Source organism: Cucurbita maxima, unplaced genomic scaffold (assembly GCF_002738345.1).
Source record: "Cucurbita maxima cultivar Rimu unplaced genomic scaffold, Cmax_1.0 Cma_Scf00010, whole genome shotgun sequence".
Taxonomy (NCBI): Eukaryota; Viridiplantae; Streptophyta; class Magnoliopsida; order Cucurbitales; family Cucurbitaceae; genus Cucurbita; species Cucurbita maxima.
The window spans coordinates 3466449-3482490 of NW_019272026.1; the positions used below are offsets into that span (position 1 = coordinate 3466449).

At 40.7% G+C, this 16042-nt stretch overlaps 3 protein-coding genes across 4 annotated transcripts; 1 reads left to right on the plus strand and 2 right to left on the minus strand.

Annotated features, from left to right (window-relative positions):
* Window positions 1-859: 859 nt before the first annotated feature.
* On the plus strand, window positions 860-6791 carry LOC111485106 (subtilisin-like protease SBT6.1). The gene is made up of 10 exons (XM_023131824.1): window positions 860-1610; window positions 1974-2102; window positions 2219-2371; window positions 2535-2651; window positions 3218-3402; window positions 3793-4056; window positions 4136-5204; window positions 5661-6158; window positions 6252-6312; window positions 6394-6791. The coding sequence occupies exons 1-10, from the start codon at window positions 1020-1022 to the stop codon at window positions 6486-6488; spliced, it is 3162 nt and encodes a 1053-aa protein (XP_022987592.1). The 5' UTR covers window positions 860-1019; the 3' UTR covers window positions 6489-6791.
* A 261-nt stretch (window positions 6792-7052) lies between these two features.
* On the minus strand, window positions 7053-10041 carry LOC111485132 (proline-rich receptor-like protein kinase PERK1). Of its 2 annotated transcripts, XM_023131867.1 has the most exons (8): window positions 9470-10041; window positions 9124-9394; window positions 8456-9034; window positions 8286-8372; window positions 8138-8208; window positions 7954-8030; window positions 7692-7839; window positions 7053-7606 (listed from the first exon to the last, which is right to left on the minus strand). In XM_023131867.1, the coding sequence occupies exons 1-8, from the start codon at window positions 9776-9778 to the stop codon at window positions 7154-7156; spliced, it is 1995 nt and encodes a 664-aa protein (XP_022987635.1). In that variant the 5' UTR covers window positions 9779-10041; the 3' UTR covers window positions 7053-7153. The 2 variants fall into 2 exon arrangements, with proteins under 2 accessions (XP_022987635.1, XP_022987634.1); XM_023131866.1 differs by having other exon boundaries at window positions 9124-10041.
* Window positions 10042-10950: 909 nt separating this feature from the next.
* On the minus strand, window positions 10951-15118 carry LOC111485144 (probable chlorophyll(ide) b reductase NYC1, chloroplastic). Its single transcript, XM_023131888.1, has 10 exons — window positions 14378-15118; window positions 14186-14264; window positions 13970-14105; window positions 13095-13169; window positions 12798-12990; window positions 12519-12587; window positions 12295-12434; window positions 12067-12189; window positions 11776-11968; window positions 10951-11677 (listed from the first exon to the last, which is right to left on the minus strand). Exons 1-10 carry the CDS (start codon window positions 15101-15103, stop codon window positions 11489-11491), a joined length of 1923 nt encoding a protein of 640 aa, XP_022987656.1. The 5' UTR covers window positions 15104-15118; the 3' UTR covers window positions 10951-11488.
* Window positions 15119-16042: the final 924 nt, after the last annotated feature.

Genomic DNA, 16042 nt, shown 5'->3' on the forward strand with positions numbered 1-16042 from the left:
GGCGTGCCTGACGTAGAGGTGCTTCCATAGACGTCCACATGGAACTTCCACTCCTCTGGTGGGAATGTCCTGCTTCGAGAATATGAAGATCGCTTTAACATATTACGTATCGTTATCATTTTCGTCATTTTTTTTAAACTTTGAGAAGAACATCTTTCTAATAGATGCGTTTTAAAATTGTGAGGCTAACGGCTATATGTAATGAGTCAAAGCGGACAATATCTACTAACAGTGACATCGAGCTATTACAAATGATATCAGAACTAGACATCGGACTGTTTGCAAGTATGGACACTTACTCTCAAAAGGGGAGGATTGTGAGATCCCACATCGGTTGGAGAAACGAATGAAGCATGGTATAAAAATCTCTCCCTAACATACGCGTTTTAAAATCGTGAGGCTGACGATAACGGGACAGAGTGAACAATAGTGAGTTTGGGTGAGAGTCACTATTTAAGAAAGGAGAACATCCAAAGAGGCTAGGTCAAGATGACTTCCTCATCTTTGCCCCGTCAGTCCTTTGTCGGTCCTTAAGGAGTTATTCTTCGTTAGTTTTTTTAAGAGATAAATTCAATCCCATAAAATTATATTTATGGGAATATTTCAACATAGTCACAAATAATTTAAAGTTGAAATACATAAAATTATATATAAAGCTATCAATAATATTACTTAAATCTCTCACTTATTTGTGATAATTTGTGAGTGTAAAATTTAAGATATTTTTACAACCACTTAATAACTATACTTTAAATAATTAAACTATATACTCCATGAGTTCATTTATTTCACCGTCGATTATATTGCGTATTTTTCAGGAACATTTTTCGGCAAACGGGGCGGGTCTATAAAAACCAGAAACAAAACAAGACTTGGGGAAGGGAGTTTAATCGCAGAGAAGCTCCACGAGGCCTGAGGAAGTTCAGAACTGCAATTTCCCTCGCCTTCTTCATACTCAGCTCCTCGTTGATTTTCCCCCCAAAATCAATGAATTCTAATAATTTCTTGTTACTGCAATCATGATCGGATTTTCGATTTCTTCTTCGTCTATCTCCTTCTTCGTCATCTTCGTCCCCATCTTTATCTCCATTTCTGTTTTCCAATTCAACCCCTCATCCGATCACACCGTATTCCAAACCCTAACTCGAAACTACTCACCCAACGATCCATTTACGTCCAAGAACGTCACTGATGGGAACCGAGTCTCGCAGAAGAACTACATTGTTCGCTTCGTCCAATACAGGGAGGCGAAGGAGCATCGATTTTATCTGGAGTCACGTATTAGATCGGGCGGCTGGAAATGGATCGAGAGGCGGAACCCTGCGTCCAAGTATCCAACCGATTTTGGCTTGGTATCAATTGAGGACTCGGTGGTAAGGGAGCTGGTTGAGGAGATTGAGGAATTTGAGCTTGTCAAGGACGTGAATGTCGATGCAAGCCACGTCAGGGGTTTGCTAGCGGAGGGTGGGGGTAGAATTGGGGCTTTTGTTGACGGGAAGAAGCGTCCGGGGAAGATTTTCACCTCCATGTCTTTTAACGAAGGAGGTGGGGAACGTTATACGGCAATTAGCAATGCCTCTAATAGATGGGGACGGCATCTGTCGATGCAGGTAATTTCCTTTAATGGCCGATTTTCTCTTTTCTGTTGATCTATTTGGCTTTGGGTCGTAACTATGAGGAAAAGGACGATGCAGTGGGAACGTCATGTGTCTGATTGAATGAATTTGGATACCATTTATTGTAGGAAGAGCTCTAGTTCAGTAAATTGATTTATTTTTTATGTAACTACGGAATGAGGATTCACTTTTATAAGCCAAATTTCAATCTTAACTAATGCATTTCTCATTTTATACATTTAGCACGGTTCAATATGGTAAAAACCAAATGAAATAAGACCAAATGTTTCCCCATCATTTCCCGTTTCAATTTTGTGTTCTAGTTAACTCTCTCTGAGAAACAATTCTTGATTTCAGAGATCTCAAGTCACCTCATTATTTGGAGCAGACTCTCTTTGGGCAAAGGGGTATACTGGTTCCAAAGTCAAGATGGCTATATTCGATACTGGTATTCGTGCTAATCACCCACATTTTAGGAATATCAAGGTAAGAAGATCATGGAATCTATTCCCATTCATCGAACATCTTGTTTAATTATTAGATCAAAAGAAAATCTCCACCTATGGTTTCACCTAATAGATTTTGAATTGTGAGTAATTCAGGAGCGAACAAATTGGACCAATGAAGATACTTTAAATGATAATCTTGGACATGGGACATTTGTTGCTGGTGTCATTGCTGGTGGGGATGAAGAATGTCTAGGGTTTGCTCCAGATACGGAGATATATGCTTTTCGTGTGTTTACAGATGCACAGGTAATGCACATTGATCATTACTCAAATTACACCTTTTGACTGCAAAAATTGTTCTATATCAATTTCCCTTGGTTAATCTAACAGTGGAAGGAGTATGGAAGCTTGTTGTTTATTTTTCATTTAAAAGAAGGATTATGAAAAGTATGTGTTCAGCCTATTGCAGGTGTCATACACTTCATGGTTCCTCGATGCATTCAACTATGCAATTGCTACCAATATGGATGTATTAAATTTGAGCATTGGTGGACCAGATTACTTAGATCTTCCATTTGTGGAGAAGGTAAGATTTCTTTGTTCGGTTGATTGCAATTTGGTGATTGGGCGAAATAAGTTATGAAGTTGAAAAAAAAAAAAGAATTTACTTAATTTTGTTTGGTTTTAGGTTAATTAATTGCTGAATTTGTCTTGATCAAACAAATTCTTCCTAAATGTAACTTTTCCATTAAATTAATTATTTACCTTCTTTCAGGTTAGAGTTTGCCAGCATTGCTATTACAAAGAGCTTTAGACTAACAAAATGTGTGTTGTCATTGGGATACTGCCAATTTTTTCTTCATGACATTTATTAACAGTTATTGAACGAACTATATAATCTGGAAGTTTTATTAATATTGTCCTAACATGATCATTAGCGAATATACGGTTGAAGAGACCTTTTCCTGTGAAATAATCTTTTCCTTGATGAAGTTTCTTCTGAAATACTTTAGCTTGTTGAGTTTTTGGTTTTGTATATTATTGTATTTGTAGTTTAAACTTGTGGGTAACATCTTAATAGAGTGAGAGGTCTATTGTTGAATCCATGCATCAGAGATAATTACATCCAATCAACTTTTATTTGTCTGCCAGATTTGGGAAATAACGGCAAATAATATCATCATGGTTTCTGCAATTGGGAATGATGGACCACTTTACGGGACCTTAAACAATCCTGCAGATCAGAGTGATGTCATTGGTGTTGGTGGTATCGACTACAATGATCACATTGCTTCGTTTTCCTCACGTGGCATGACTACTTGGGAGATGCCTCATGGGTACATTACACTTTGCTCAGGCCTTTAAGTTCCTTCTGTATTTTACTCCTATTGCATTTTTTGTAATACTGGGCAAATGGTTTGTCTCCTTTCTTTGATTGGGATTTGTACTTGGATAAAGAGTAGATGTGTGGATAAAACTTAAGCCCATAATGTTTTGACTTCTTGTCCAATAATTTTTATTTATTTTCACCTTATATTAGCCAACTGAGATGAATATGGAATAAGGCTCCAATTACCATCTCAAAGTTTGATGGTTTGATCCCACACACCCGTAATTATTGAACTAAAATAATATTCACCTTATGCTACTATCCAGTTTTTTTTTTTTTTTTTTCCCCTCTTTCTGTCCATTGACATCAGCACTCTCAAACATGTCATTTTGTACAGTAATGGTCGTGTGAAGCCAGATGTTGTTGCATATGGTCGGGAAATTATGGGATCAAAAATTAGTACTGGGTGCAAAAGTTTATCAGGCACTAGTGTGGCAAGTCCTGTGGTTGCTGGTGTGGTATGTCTGCTTGTTAGTGTCATCCCTGAAAGCCAGCGGAAGACTATTTTAAATCCGGCTAGCATGAAACAAGCACTTGTTGAGGGAGCTGCAAAGCTTGCTGGTCCTAATATGTACGAGCAAGGTGCTGGCAGAGTTGATCTGTAGGTTTCAACCCTCTCTGTGGTTTTTGTTTATATAGTTTGCTTCTAGAGTGTTTTCTTATTTCTTGAATATTCCCAGGTTAGAATCGTATGAAATACTTAAGAGCTACCAACCTCGGGCAAGCATCTTCCCTGGTGTTCTTGACTATACAGATTGCCCTTATACATGGCCCTTTTGTCGCCAACCTCTTTATGCTGGTGCAATGCCTATTATTTTCAATGCTACCATTTTGAATGGAATGGGTGTAATTGGCTATGTTGAAGGTCAACCAACTTGGAATCCTTCGGATGAAGAAGGAAATCTCTTAAGTATTCACTTCACTTATTCTAAGGTTATCTGGCCTTGGACTGGTTACATTGCACTTCATATGCAAATTAAGGAGGAAGGTGCACAATTTTCTGGAGAAATTGAGGGCAATGTGACTCTAACAGTATATAGTCCTCCATCTAGAGGAGAGAAGAACCGCCGGATTAGTACTTGTGTGCTACAGCTGAAGTTAAAAGTAGTTTCAACACCTCCAAGATCAAAACGAATTTTATGGGATCAATTTCATAACATCAAATATCCTCCTGGTTATATTCCTAGAGATTCCTTGGATGTACGCAATGACATTCTGGACTGGCATGGAGACCACCTGCATACAAATTTTCATATCATGTTTAACATGTTAAGAGATGCTGGATACTATGTTGAAACGCTTGGTTCTCCTCTAACATGCTTTGATGCCCGCCAATATGGGACACTTTTACTAGTGGATCTTGAAGATGAGTACTTCAAAGAGGAAATTGAAAAGTTGAGGGACGATGTTATGATTACTGGATTGGGGTTGGCTGTGTTTTCTGAATGGTATAATGTAGAAACAATGGTAAAGATGAGGTTTTTCGATGATAACACAAGAAGCTGGTGGACTCCAGTTACTGGAGGTGCAAATATTCCTGCACTAAATGATCTTTTAGCCCCATTTGGTATTGCTTTCGGGGATAAGATTTTGAATGGTGATTTTTCTATTGATGGTGAACAGAGTCGGTATGCATCAGGAACAGATATTGTGAGGTTTCCACGAGATGGTTATGTGCATAGTTTCCCTTTCATTGATAGCTCAGAGAGTGGGGCGGCTCAGAGCATTCTAACATCTAGCCTGAGTAAGGTAACTGTCGCAAGCTTCTCTACGAACTTCCCTTTTAAATAATCTTTGTGGTGGCTGAAAAGTGTTTCAAATTTGACTAATTGTTCAGTTTCCTATTTTGGAAGTTCAAGTAAATTTGGACATCTCTGTATTCTAGTTGGAATTAGATATAACTTTTGATCTTGCACAAGGGGGAACTAGTAAGTTGTAGCTGCAGTATATCTATTTTAATTTTCTGATGCTCGAGTATAATGCTCTAGAAGTTAGTTTCTTGATTCCAGGGAAAGGAGCCCGACACCACTAAAGAATTCTTGAGAACATTTAATTATTTAAATATCTAAAAACTGTCAGAAAGAATGTATTTACATGCTTGAATTATAGGTGTATTCTTATTGACATTAAGAGTCTTCCATGCTTTCATGAAATTATTGTGATCTTTGTAATACCGTTAAACTCACTGTTCGTTGACAAATGCAGGCAGACTTTCCAATTCTTGGCCTATTAGAGGCAGGAGAAGGCCGCATTGCAGTCTATGGAGATTCAAATTGTCTAGATAGCAGCCATATGGTTACAAATTGCTATTGGCTCCTGAGAAAAATATTAGATTTTACCAGTGGAAATATTAGAGATCCGGTGCTATTCACCAAGTTTTCCAAACAAAATTCACCTCTATATCTTGAAGATAACAAACTTCCATCTCGAAGAAGCGATGTAAATTTCTCTTTGTATTCTGCTGTTTCTGGAAAGGAATTGATATGCATGAGTGATTCTAGGTTTGAAGTATGGGGTACCAAGGGATACAGTGTACAGGGCAGGGGAAGGAATAGAAGGCTGCCTGGATTTCCCTTAATTGACTTGGGAAGAGACTTGAATTCTACTCCAGAAAGTTCTTTGATGGGACCTCCCAAGTTGACTTTAAAGGACCGAAGTGATAAATATGGAAACCGATACTTAAGCTTGTTCTACCGGGATGAGGTGAGAGTTTAACTTTCCTAATGAATTGAGACTTACAATATTATTTCATCAATGAAATTCTTATAATTTCCTGTTAATTGTTATTCCTTGCAGCCTGACATGCCTTTGATTGTTCCTAATCATTGGCTTGTTCCTGCTGTAGTTGCAGTCGCAGGTCAGTGATATATCCCCCGTTGCTCCTAGATTTGATTTCCTTTTTCGAATTGAATACCTGACTTGGTTTCTTCTATTTCAGGGCTTTTGCTTCTTTTGAGTTTTTGGCGAATTAGACAGAAGCGCCGACGCCGACGAAGAGGATCGGGATCTGCTCCACGTTTTTCCAACCTCTAGTCAGTGGAGAAATTTTGTAGTTTCCAAAGTATAATATACCTTCCAGGAAGGAATTTTTGATGTAAAATCTAGACGCGTAAATGTTGTGTAGCACCCATAGTAATAGATGTGTTACAATATGGTGAGTTGAAAATTTGAAGAAGCAATTACTGTATTACTTAGAGTTTGATCGCCGGATCTCAACCCAGGAGGCAAGACTCTAATTGCTAGACAACTTCCAATTGGTATAATATTTGAGAATTGAGATCTAAATGCGTTAGAATGCAAAATTGTTTGTTTGGTAAGACTACTTGGAAATTAGAATATGATGATGTGTTTGTTTCTGTAGAACTCAGCAGGTTGAATGTAGTTATATTATAAATCTCGATTATGAATTTTTGTACATTATTGATCGATGACAACATAACATGCTTAAGGATTAAAAAGATGTCCTTTTGTCGACTTAGCATGTCATACTTTACAGCCCTCTTAACTACTTGTATTAACAAACTAGGGCGTTTTGTAACTTGTTTTGTGGAGACGAAATCTAATCTAATCTTAAATCAAAACGCTTTTCTGTTTTTATAAGGCAAACTTACAATCACAGAAATCCAAAAGAAAGATAGAAGGGCGTTGTAGATTGTACATATTAGTGTATGAATACTTTCTTTGCTTCCTCACGAGCTTCAAGAACCTCCACTTTCTGTCTTCATTGTTCTCATTTCCATTTCCCTTGTTGTTTGGCCATCGCCACTCGACCCAGATGGATACAAACCATACTCACTCGTCGGCTCGCTGTACTCGCTGCCGTACTCCTGGCTTGCCAATGCCATCTTCCTGAAGTTCTTCATGTCCTCATTGTACTGAGATGTGTCGTAGTCGGAGCTTCCATGAGAACTGTAGACGGTGCTATGTCCAGGCTGAACCCCTTTGTTAAGATCAGAAAGCGAGGCTTCACCTTCAAGAGCATGAACCACTTGACTCATCCGTGGCCGGCGCCTCGCCGAATGGCGCACACAGGCAGCTGCACAAGCAATCATCCGACCCATCTCATTATGGTCGTAGTTATCTCGCAGCTTTGGATCTACTAGACCATCGTAGTTCCCATCTTCTGCGGCCCTAAGTAGTAATGGCCTTGCCTGAAATTGACAACATGTGCTGATTTAGTTTTCCGATGTCTGAGAAGGGTCAACAGAAATGGGTAATGTAGGCTAATGGGCTTACCCAATCGAGCAGTCCATCGTCCATGTATGATTGAGTTGTATCCACAGGTCTGCGTCCAGTAATCATCTCCAAAAGCATCACTCCGAAGGAGAAGACATCTGATTTATCAGTGAGTTTCCCACTTGAAGCGTATTCAGGAGCAAGGTAGCTGTATGGAGTAAGCATGACAACAAAATTCAAGAACTCAGAAATATGAAATTCACGAAATCATCATTCCCTCAGATTGATGACTACAATTCTAACTTGGATCATATGATCATACCCGAAAGTTCCCATAACTCGAGTTGAAACATGGGTATTAACATCAGAAGACAATTTGGCAAGCCCAAAATCTGCAACCTGGAAGAAGATATCAGATTCAACATATCATCAGCCACAAACCCATTTGAGTCTCACTTAATAGAATCAATCAAATTCAAGAGAATTCAGAATGCCCCCATTATTACCATTGCTTCGAATTTGAGATCCAGAAGTATATTTGCAGCTTTGATGTCACGATGAATGATCTTAGGATTACCTGCACATTACATCACATCACATGTAAGCCATTGAACAAACCCAGATCACATCTCATCACAAAAGCAATAGACTTACAGTCCTCATGAAGGTAGGCCAATCCCTTGGCAGATCCAAGAGCAATTTTGAGTCTCGTTGGCCAATCCATGGTGGGTCGTCCTTTCCCTACAAAATGGGAGTTACCTATGAGTTAAGATCCTCAACAGCCCATAGCAAAAGGGTCGATTGGATTGAGGATCATAACATACCGTGCAAGTGGAACTCCAATGTGTTGTTTGGAACAAATTCATAAACCAGCAATCTTTGGGAGCCGGTGATGCAATACCCCACCAAGGAAACAAGATGTCTATGATGAACACGGCTGATTATTTCTACTTCTGCTTGAAATTCACGCTCTCCCTGTCCACTTCCAGCCTTGAGTTGTTTCACTGCCACTTCCTTTCCGTTTGGAAGGACTCCTTTATGCACATAACCAAACCCACCTTGTCCAAGGAGATTGGCTTCTGAAAACCTGTCTGTCGCCATTGCTAACTCTTCATAAGTGAAGCTGCTTTGCGAGTAGCCCAAGGGAATAGAAGATGGAGCAGGAGCAGGAGCAGGAGCAGGAACAGGAGCATGCGAATATTCAGACCCTGAATAATAAGATCCAGATCCTCCGCTGCTGTATATAATCGCAGGTGACGGCGGTGGTCGTGATGCTGGTGAAGGAGACGGCGGGGGTCGTGATGCTGGTGGAGGAGACGGCTTCGGTACAGTCCCGACGACATGATTAGTCGGCGGCGGCGGATGTGATTGCCAGTGGTGCTGTTGGAGACCATATGGGCCATCTGAAATTCAATTGTTCATAAATATCAATTTCAATTTCAATATTTCATTTAGGGCTTAATTGAGAAATCTGGGATATTTGAGGGCTCACCTTTAAACGCCCCCGGTGGCGGCGGCCGGTAGTACGACTCCTCGTCACGTCTTCTCTTCTTTCTTAAACACAAAACCAAAAGAATGNACGCAACAACCACCACCACCACTCCAGCAATGACAACTCCCGTCACAAGTCCAGCCGAAGCTCCCGACGACGGTGAGAAAGACGGCGGAGCCTCATTTCCTCCCGGATTCGTAGGTGTACCAGAATGCGACGGCGGGGCGTCATGTCCTCCTGGACTCGTAGGTGTACTAGAATTCGACGGCGGAGGCGGCGAAGAGCCCGAAGGCAATGTAGGCGGTAAAGAAGTAGGCGGAGATGGAGTGGCACTGTCCGGCGGCGGCGGCGAAGAGCTCGAAGGAGCTGTAGGTGGTAAAGGAGAAGTAGTAGGCGGGGATGGAGTAGTACTGTCCGGAGGCGGCGGGGATGGAGTAGCACTGTCCGGAGGCGGCGGGGATGGAGTAGCACTGTCCGGAGGCGGCGGCGAAGGAGTGGTAGAAGGCGGCAGGGATGTAGCAGGTGGAGGCTGAGAGGCAGCGTCAGGAGGCGGCGGTGAGAGAGACGGGGCCTCCGGGGGTGGTGCGTCTGTGGTCGGAGGTAGGGGTGAGGTCGTACTAGGCGCCGGCGGAGAAGTCGGAGACGGAGACGACATTTTCCCCCTAAAATTATCAGCGTTACAGAGAGAGAGAGAGAGAGAGAGAGAGAGAAATAAATAAAAAGAAAAAAAAAATGGGTGTAGGCTATAAAAGAAAAGAGGTTAATGGGCGCTCTGAAACTGAAAGTGGAAGAAGTTAACAATGGCGGAATTTGGAGGATTAGAAATGGAGACACACACCGGAAGAAACTTCCTTCTGTAACACAGTACCAAACAATTACCAATACGGCGTTGTCTGAGCTGTCCACTCCCACACCAAAATCAAAATCCAAACTAAATTATAAAAATAAGCGGGCCCCACACGGCCCCCCAATTTCTCCGCTTATTTCTCCTCTTCTTTCACATTCCATTATTACTTCTTTATTTATTTTTTACAACCACCGTTAATTTCATTATTTTATAGTTTATTTATCCAATTATACTTTTAATTTTAAATTATCCAACTCTTTTTTTTTCTTTTTCTTTTCTTGGAATACTTATCGATTGATTAATAATTACATATAATAAAAAAAAAAGTGATAACTGATTAATAATTGAAGGACCTAAATGTTTTTTACGTGGTTCAACTTAACATGAAGACTTTCATATATTCTCTTAGCATTATTGTTATTATTTATTTATTTTAAAGAATATTTTATTTTGAAGATCGGCTTAATTCTCTAATCTTTTAGTCAATTAGTCGTGTATGGTTTAAATTTTGACGTGGAAAAGTGAAATTTATATCGAGACTTGGATGCACGACTCTTCTGATAGGCTCACGAACACATGGAATAAGAACATGATAATGAATTTTATGAGAGGAACCAAGGTGGGAGGTTCTCAAATTCTAGATGAGACCCACCAATAAAAATGTAACATTACTTGATTCTCGTTCCCTTAGAGTATACCAAGGTCAATTTCATATCCTTGAATAAGGGTTTAAAATATGATAATCCTTTATTGAATACTTAAGCAACATTTTCATTTTCATATTTAATTTCGGTAGTTATTTGGTTATTGATACACAGGACAAAGAATTCAACATCTAATCCGTTGAACGACTTATAAATCAAAATCAACCAACACATACGCCATGTAAAATCTCACAAACTACCTCAAAATCAAAGCCATAAATTCGAGTGCGAGACAAAAATAATTTGACCATAATAAGACGTGTGGTGGCGTGGATGTGAAGTAAAAAGTACAATATTATATTTGTTAGTCTTGAATTATAAGCTTGCTTGCAACGTTTTCAATATAAATATATATCCCACCGGCTGCCAGCCAAGAGAGGGGTGGAGATGGAGACGGTGGTTGCTTGTTCAAACGTGGAAGGCAGAACAGAGCAGAAGCCATTTGTGAACCCGGCAAAGCATTTGACTTGACCAAGTCCCGCCCCGCACGCAGAGCGTTAAAAAAGCACCAACTTTACTTAAATTCTTGTGGGCTTCTGACACACTACATTTCAATACAGATCAGTCCATTGAACTAAACAAATAAATAGGCCTCCAGAGGCCCTTTTCATGGCTCTGCGTTTGCGGTTAGGCAGTCAGTCAGTACATTTGCCAGTGGAAGTGGGGGTTGGTTTTCCCTTAGTGTGCAAGGAGGCTGGCTCAACTAACAATGTCCCTTTCTCCTCTCTTTTCTTCTCCCCTATCAGTACCTAACAATGCTGCTTTCCCGATGACGTTCGAATGCTCTCTTGGTTCGTGTTGTATTCGAAGATAATCAAGTTCCAGGGAATGTGTTGTTTGTTGTGGTGGAGAGGATTATGAAGGCGCAAACGATTGAAAGGGAGAAGACAGACACCCAGGTGTTCTCTGTGTACATCTCCATTGCATCGGTGAAAGAGAAACGAGTGCGGTTTTCGGCCCAGTTACATATTCTGTCTGCCTCCGCTGCATACAGAGCCCTCCCCTGCAATAATTTACAGATTAGATGAATGATCCGATACCCCTCCACATTTGGTCAGCTGGGTTCTTAATGAATTCTTTCCATGATGAAAATGAACTTACCTGTTCGTCGAACCACCGACCTCGTCGCAGCCAGGCAGTGACCAGAGCTAATAAGATTCTTGGAGGAGTTAAGTAGTTGATGGCTCTTCCTGTTCCTTTCACGACCCGCATCCGAGGAACTAATGTTCTAGCAACTGTTTCAGGAAGCTCACATATGATGTTGAACATCTGTTTGTTTCTCACAGTTGAACCACTGTATGCAAGCCACAAGTATTAGAAGGCTAAGATTTAGTAAGAATTGTTCCAAGGAGCGCAAGACCAAAAACATTGATAACAAGAAACTTGATTCACCTAAGAAGGAGATCTGTCAAAACCATGCCAGGAGATGCAGTGTGTACTCCTACATTGGACCGCCTGCACTCTTTCAAAAGAGATGATTGAAGCTGTCTAAGACCACATTTTGTTGATCCATACCTACAAGATCAGTAAACCAAATGGCATCATCGACATGAGAATACGATCCAGAATTCGAATGAAACCCCCCGCCCCAAATAAAACTACAGGATGCAATGAACTTACACAGCCGTCAAAGGAGTACTTGAACCTCCAGAGCCAGCACCGTCCATGTTAAATATATGCCCTCCTTTAGCCTGATTTCTCATTACACGCATGGCTTCTCGAGTACAAAGAAGCGAACCAACAAGGTTCGTTGAGAGAATCTATCAAATAGCCAATCAACTTATAAGTTATAACATCAAACACTTTCTTAGGGAAAACATCCAGAAATAATAAATTTACTTCACCTGAATAATATCCTCATCAGTAAACTGCAGTAATGGTCGAAAGCCTTTATTTGTGCCCGCATTGTTTATCTGTCCACAATTTGTCACATTAAACAAATTCAAGATTGAAAAATAAGAGAGAAGCTGTTCCTTATTTTATCCTTGATGATCTAAAACTAAATGTTTTTGAATAAGAATCTCTTGGTGCGATTGTTCATCAGTAAAAGTGAGATTGTGACAAGTGAAGAAGGTACGGTAGATCTAAAATGTGAATAATGAGTCTGTAAGTTCATGACTCACCCAAATGTCAATGGAACCAAGTTCATCTAAAGCAAATTTGGCTAAGTTATGAACATCTTCAGGGTCGCGGACGTTGCACGTTGTGCCAACAACTTTAGCATGTGACAGGCTTGTATTGGAAGAACCATTTCTGAGCATTAGACCATTTAAGTTCTCCTCCAGCTCTCTGAGAGTTTCTTGAACGGACTCAGGACTGTCTTCACAAAATTATTGGCAAGAAAATGTGATGTGAGTAAAAGTCAGTAGAAACGTTTAGACATTATGTATCAGAAGTTTTTTTTTGTTTCTGAAGACCACCTGCGTGATGCCACAACCACACGGTCTCCAGAAAGAAGAAACTCTCTGGCTAGTGCTTTCCCCAATCCTCTTGTGCTGCATAGTCAAACATCCATGTAACAGACAACAGTGTCATATATGAGTCTTCATGTTAGATCACATGATATAAGAAAAGAAGACCATACAAGCCAACAATGGATACTAGATAAAGTAATAGAGATGGGAATGAAGCATTCTTTATAAGGGTGCGGAAACCTCCCCTAGCAAACATGTTTTAAAGCCGTGAAGTTGACGACGATAAGTAACAGGGCCAAATCGAACAATATCTATTAACGGTGGGCTTAGACTGTTACAATTGGTATCAGAGTTGGACACCAGGCAGTATGCCAATAAGGAAGTTGAGCCTTAAAGGAGGTGGACACCGGGTCGTGTGTCAACAAGGACACTGTGCCTCGAAATGGGGTGGACACCATGTGGTGTGTCAGCAAGGACGCTGGCCACAAAGGGGGTGGATTGTGAGATCTCACATCGGTTAGAGAGAGAACAAAGCATTTTTTACAAGGGTGTGGAAACCTCTTCTTAGTAGAGGCATTTTAAAAACTTTGAGGGAAACCCCAAAAGAGGACAATATTTGCTAGCAATGGGCTATTACAAATTGTGAGATCTCACCTCGATTGGAGAGAGGAACGAGTGTTAGCGAGGATGCTGGGCCCCGAAGGGGTAAGGGTGTGTAAACCTTTCCCTAGCAAAAGGGTTCTAAAACCGTGAAGGACCAAAGCGGACAATATCTACTAACGGTGGGCTTGGATAATTACAAATCATCAATCCTATCACCATGAAATGCATTAAAACAAAGACCAGGTGGTGTACATTCTCCCTGAGGAATGATCAGTTACCTTCCAGTTATAACAACATTGCGTGGACCAGCTCTGCAGTGCTCCTCTAATACCATGTTAGCACCAATCATGGTTCCAATAATGACCCCTCCAAGCCAGCTATACCAAATCAGTGTGTTCATCTGACTGTCTCCACCTTCATAATTTCCAAAAGCAGAATTCATATTAACATTGACGATTCTAATTAGACACTCTTAATTACTTTTTTCGATATACCTGATAGCTGAAATCCAACAGCAAGTACAACACCAGTGCTCATCATGGTAACGATATATCTTCCAATTTGCAGTGCAGCCTGTTCATTATAGATAATAAAGGAGCTACAGTTAGTGATACTACAACAGAGAACATGAGATTCAAACAATGTTTAAGAAGAAGATAAGAACAACAGCACACAGCAACACTCACTGAAGAAATCAAACCCTCCATATTTGCCATAAGCTTCTCCCGATCAACATCCGACCCCAAAACCAAATTAAACTTACCCAGAACACCAGACCTCCAAAATTTCCAAAACTCACTTTCCTTCTTCGTCACCTCTTTTAACCTCGAATTTCCACGATTCCTCCCTTCACAATCCTTGCCTCTGAAAGATCTACACTTTCTCAAGCACAACCCACTGCGGCTCGTCGATACTCCAACCCCGAACCGGTGGACTCCCCGTCCAAGAGCTCCGATCAGGTGCCCATCTCTGGTACTTGGGACCCCGAAACTTTGTGGGTGGACGTGATGCCTCGTGAGCGCAGTCATTGATGGAAGATAGAGTTGCAGAAAAAGTGCGAATTTCTTATAACAGAATGCCACCGGGAAAAAGGTATTGCTGGGAGAGATATTTTTGGAAGAGTTTAGAGGGAATGAAATATCCAAGGAGTCGATGGAAAGTAAGGACTGCGATGACCACACGATAAGCAACCCAATCCTTGTACGACGAGATGACACGTGGCGTTGTGGGTCGATGTCAGCATCGCTTCCATGTTGGGTAATTCCAGCTAAATGGAAATTTGTCGCAAAGGGAGGGTGATGGAGCCTCACACGTTTTAGGGTATTTCGGTGCCAATTTTCAATCCACCCAAAGCAATGGTTCAGCCAAGCGCAGTACCAGAAGATCTTGAACCTTGGAAGTCGTTGAAGCATTGTGAATGCTTAATTTAGGTGCTACGATGAAGGGTTTTCTGGCCAAGCGTCTAACATCTTAGTATTTATAATTTGAGTTGTATAGGACGTCTTATTGAAAGCTAAATCTGAAGCCTATTTTGACTTGAAAAAAGTAGATGCTTGCATGGGTGAGTCTTAGTTCAGCTGTAAACTGACCTGATATAATTCATTGTTGGAGAGCTCTGTTACAACTAGCGAGAGAAATAAAGCGGCAACAGAAGCGTCTAGAGAGGCCCTTACGGGGTTAGGAATCACGTACTTCCACCATAGTAAGACTTCATAATAATGTAGATGGGACTCCCTTCCAACAATTCTCCCCTCGAACAAAGTACACTGTAGAGGCTCCCCGAGGTTTATGGTGGAGCCCTCGAACAACTTCTCCTTAATCAAGGCTCGACTCCTTCTCTTGAGGCCTCGAACAAAGAGATACTTGAGTCACTTTTAACAATACTTTCGAGACTCATAATTTCTTTATTCGACATTTGAGCATTTTATTGAGATGGCTAATTAAAGACATGGGTCTAAGACGTGTTGTCCATTAGAAAGCGAAAACTAGTTGGCAGTTCTCTCCCATTTATCTCCAGTCAAGGTGACATCTCACCATCCACTCCTTGGAGGCCTAATGTCCTTGCTAGCACATTGTTTGGGAAGAGAAACGATCGTGAGACTAACAACTTAACGAACGAACCAAAGCCGATCGTGGACTAGTGGAAGATAAGTTATACATATTTTGACAGTTGCATGCAAAATAATGATAGTAGACTTTGCAGATATTATACTTTTAATACTGCATTTAGTAGCAATGTGAAGCAGTTGGGCATTGATTGATTAAAGACAATAAAGAAAGCATGGACTTTGCAATCAATGGACACGAGACTTCGATGCTTAATTTGTATACCAACTGACCAAGATTTTAAA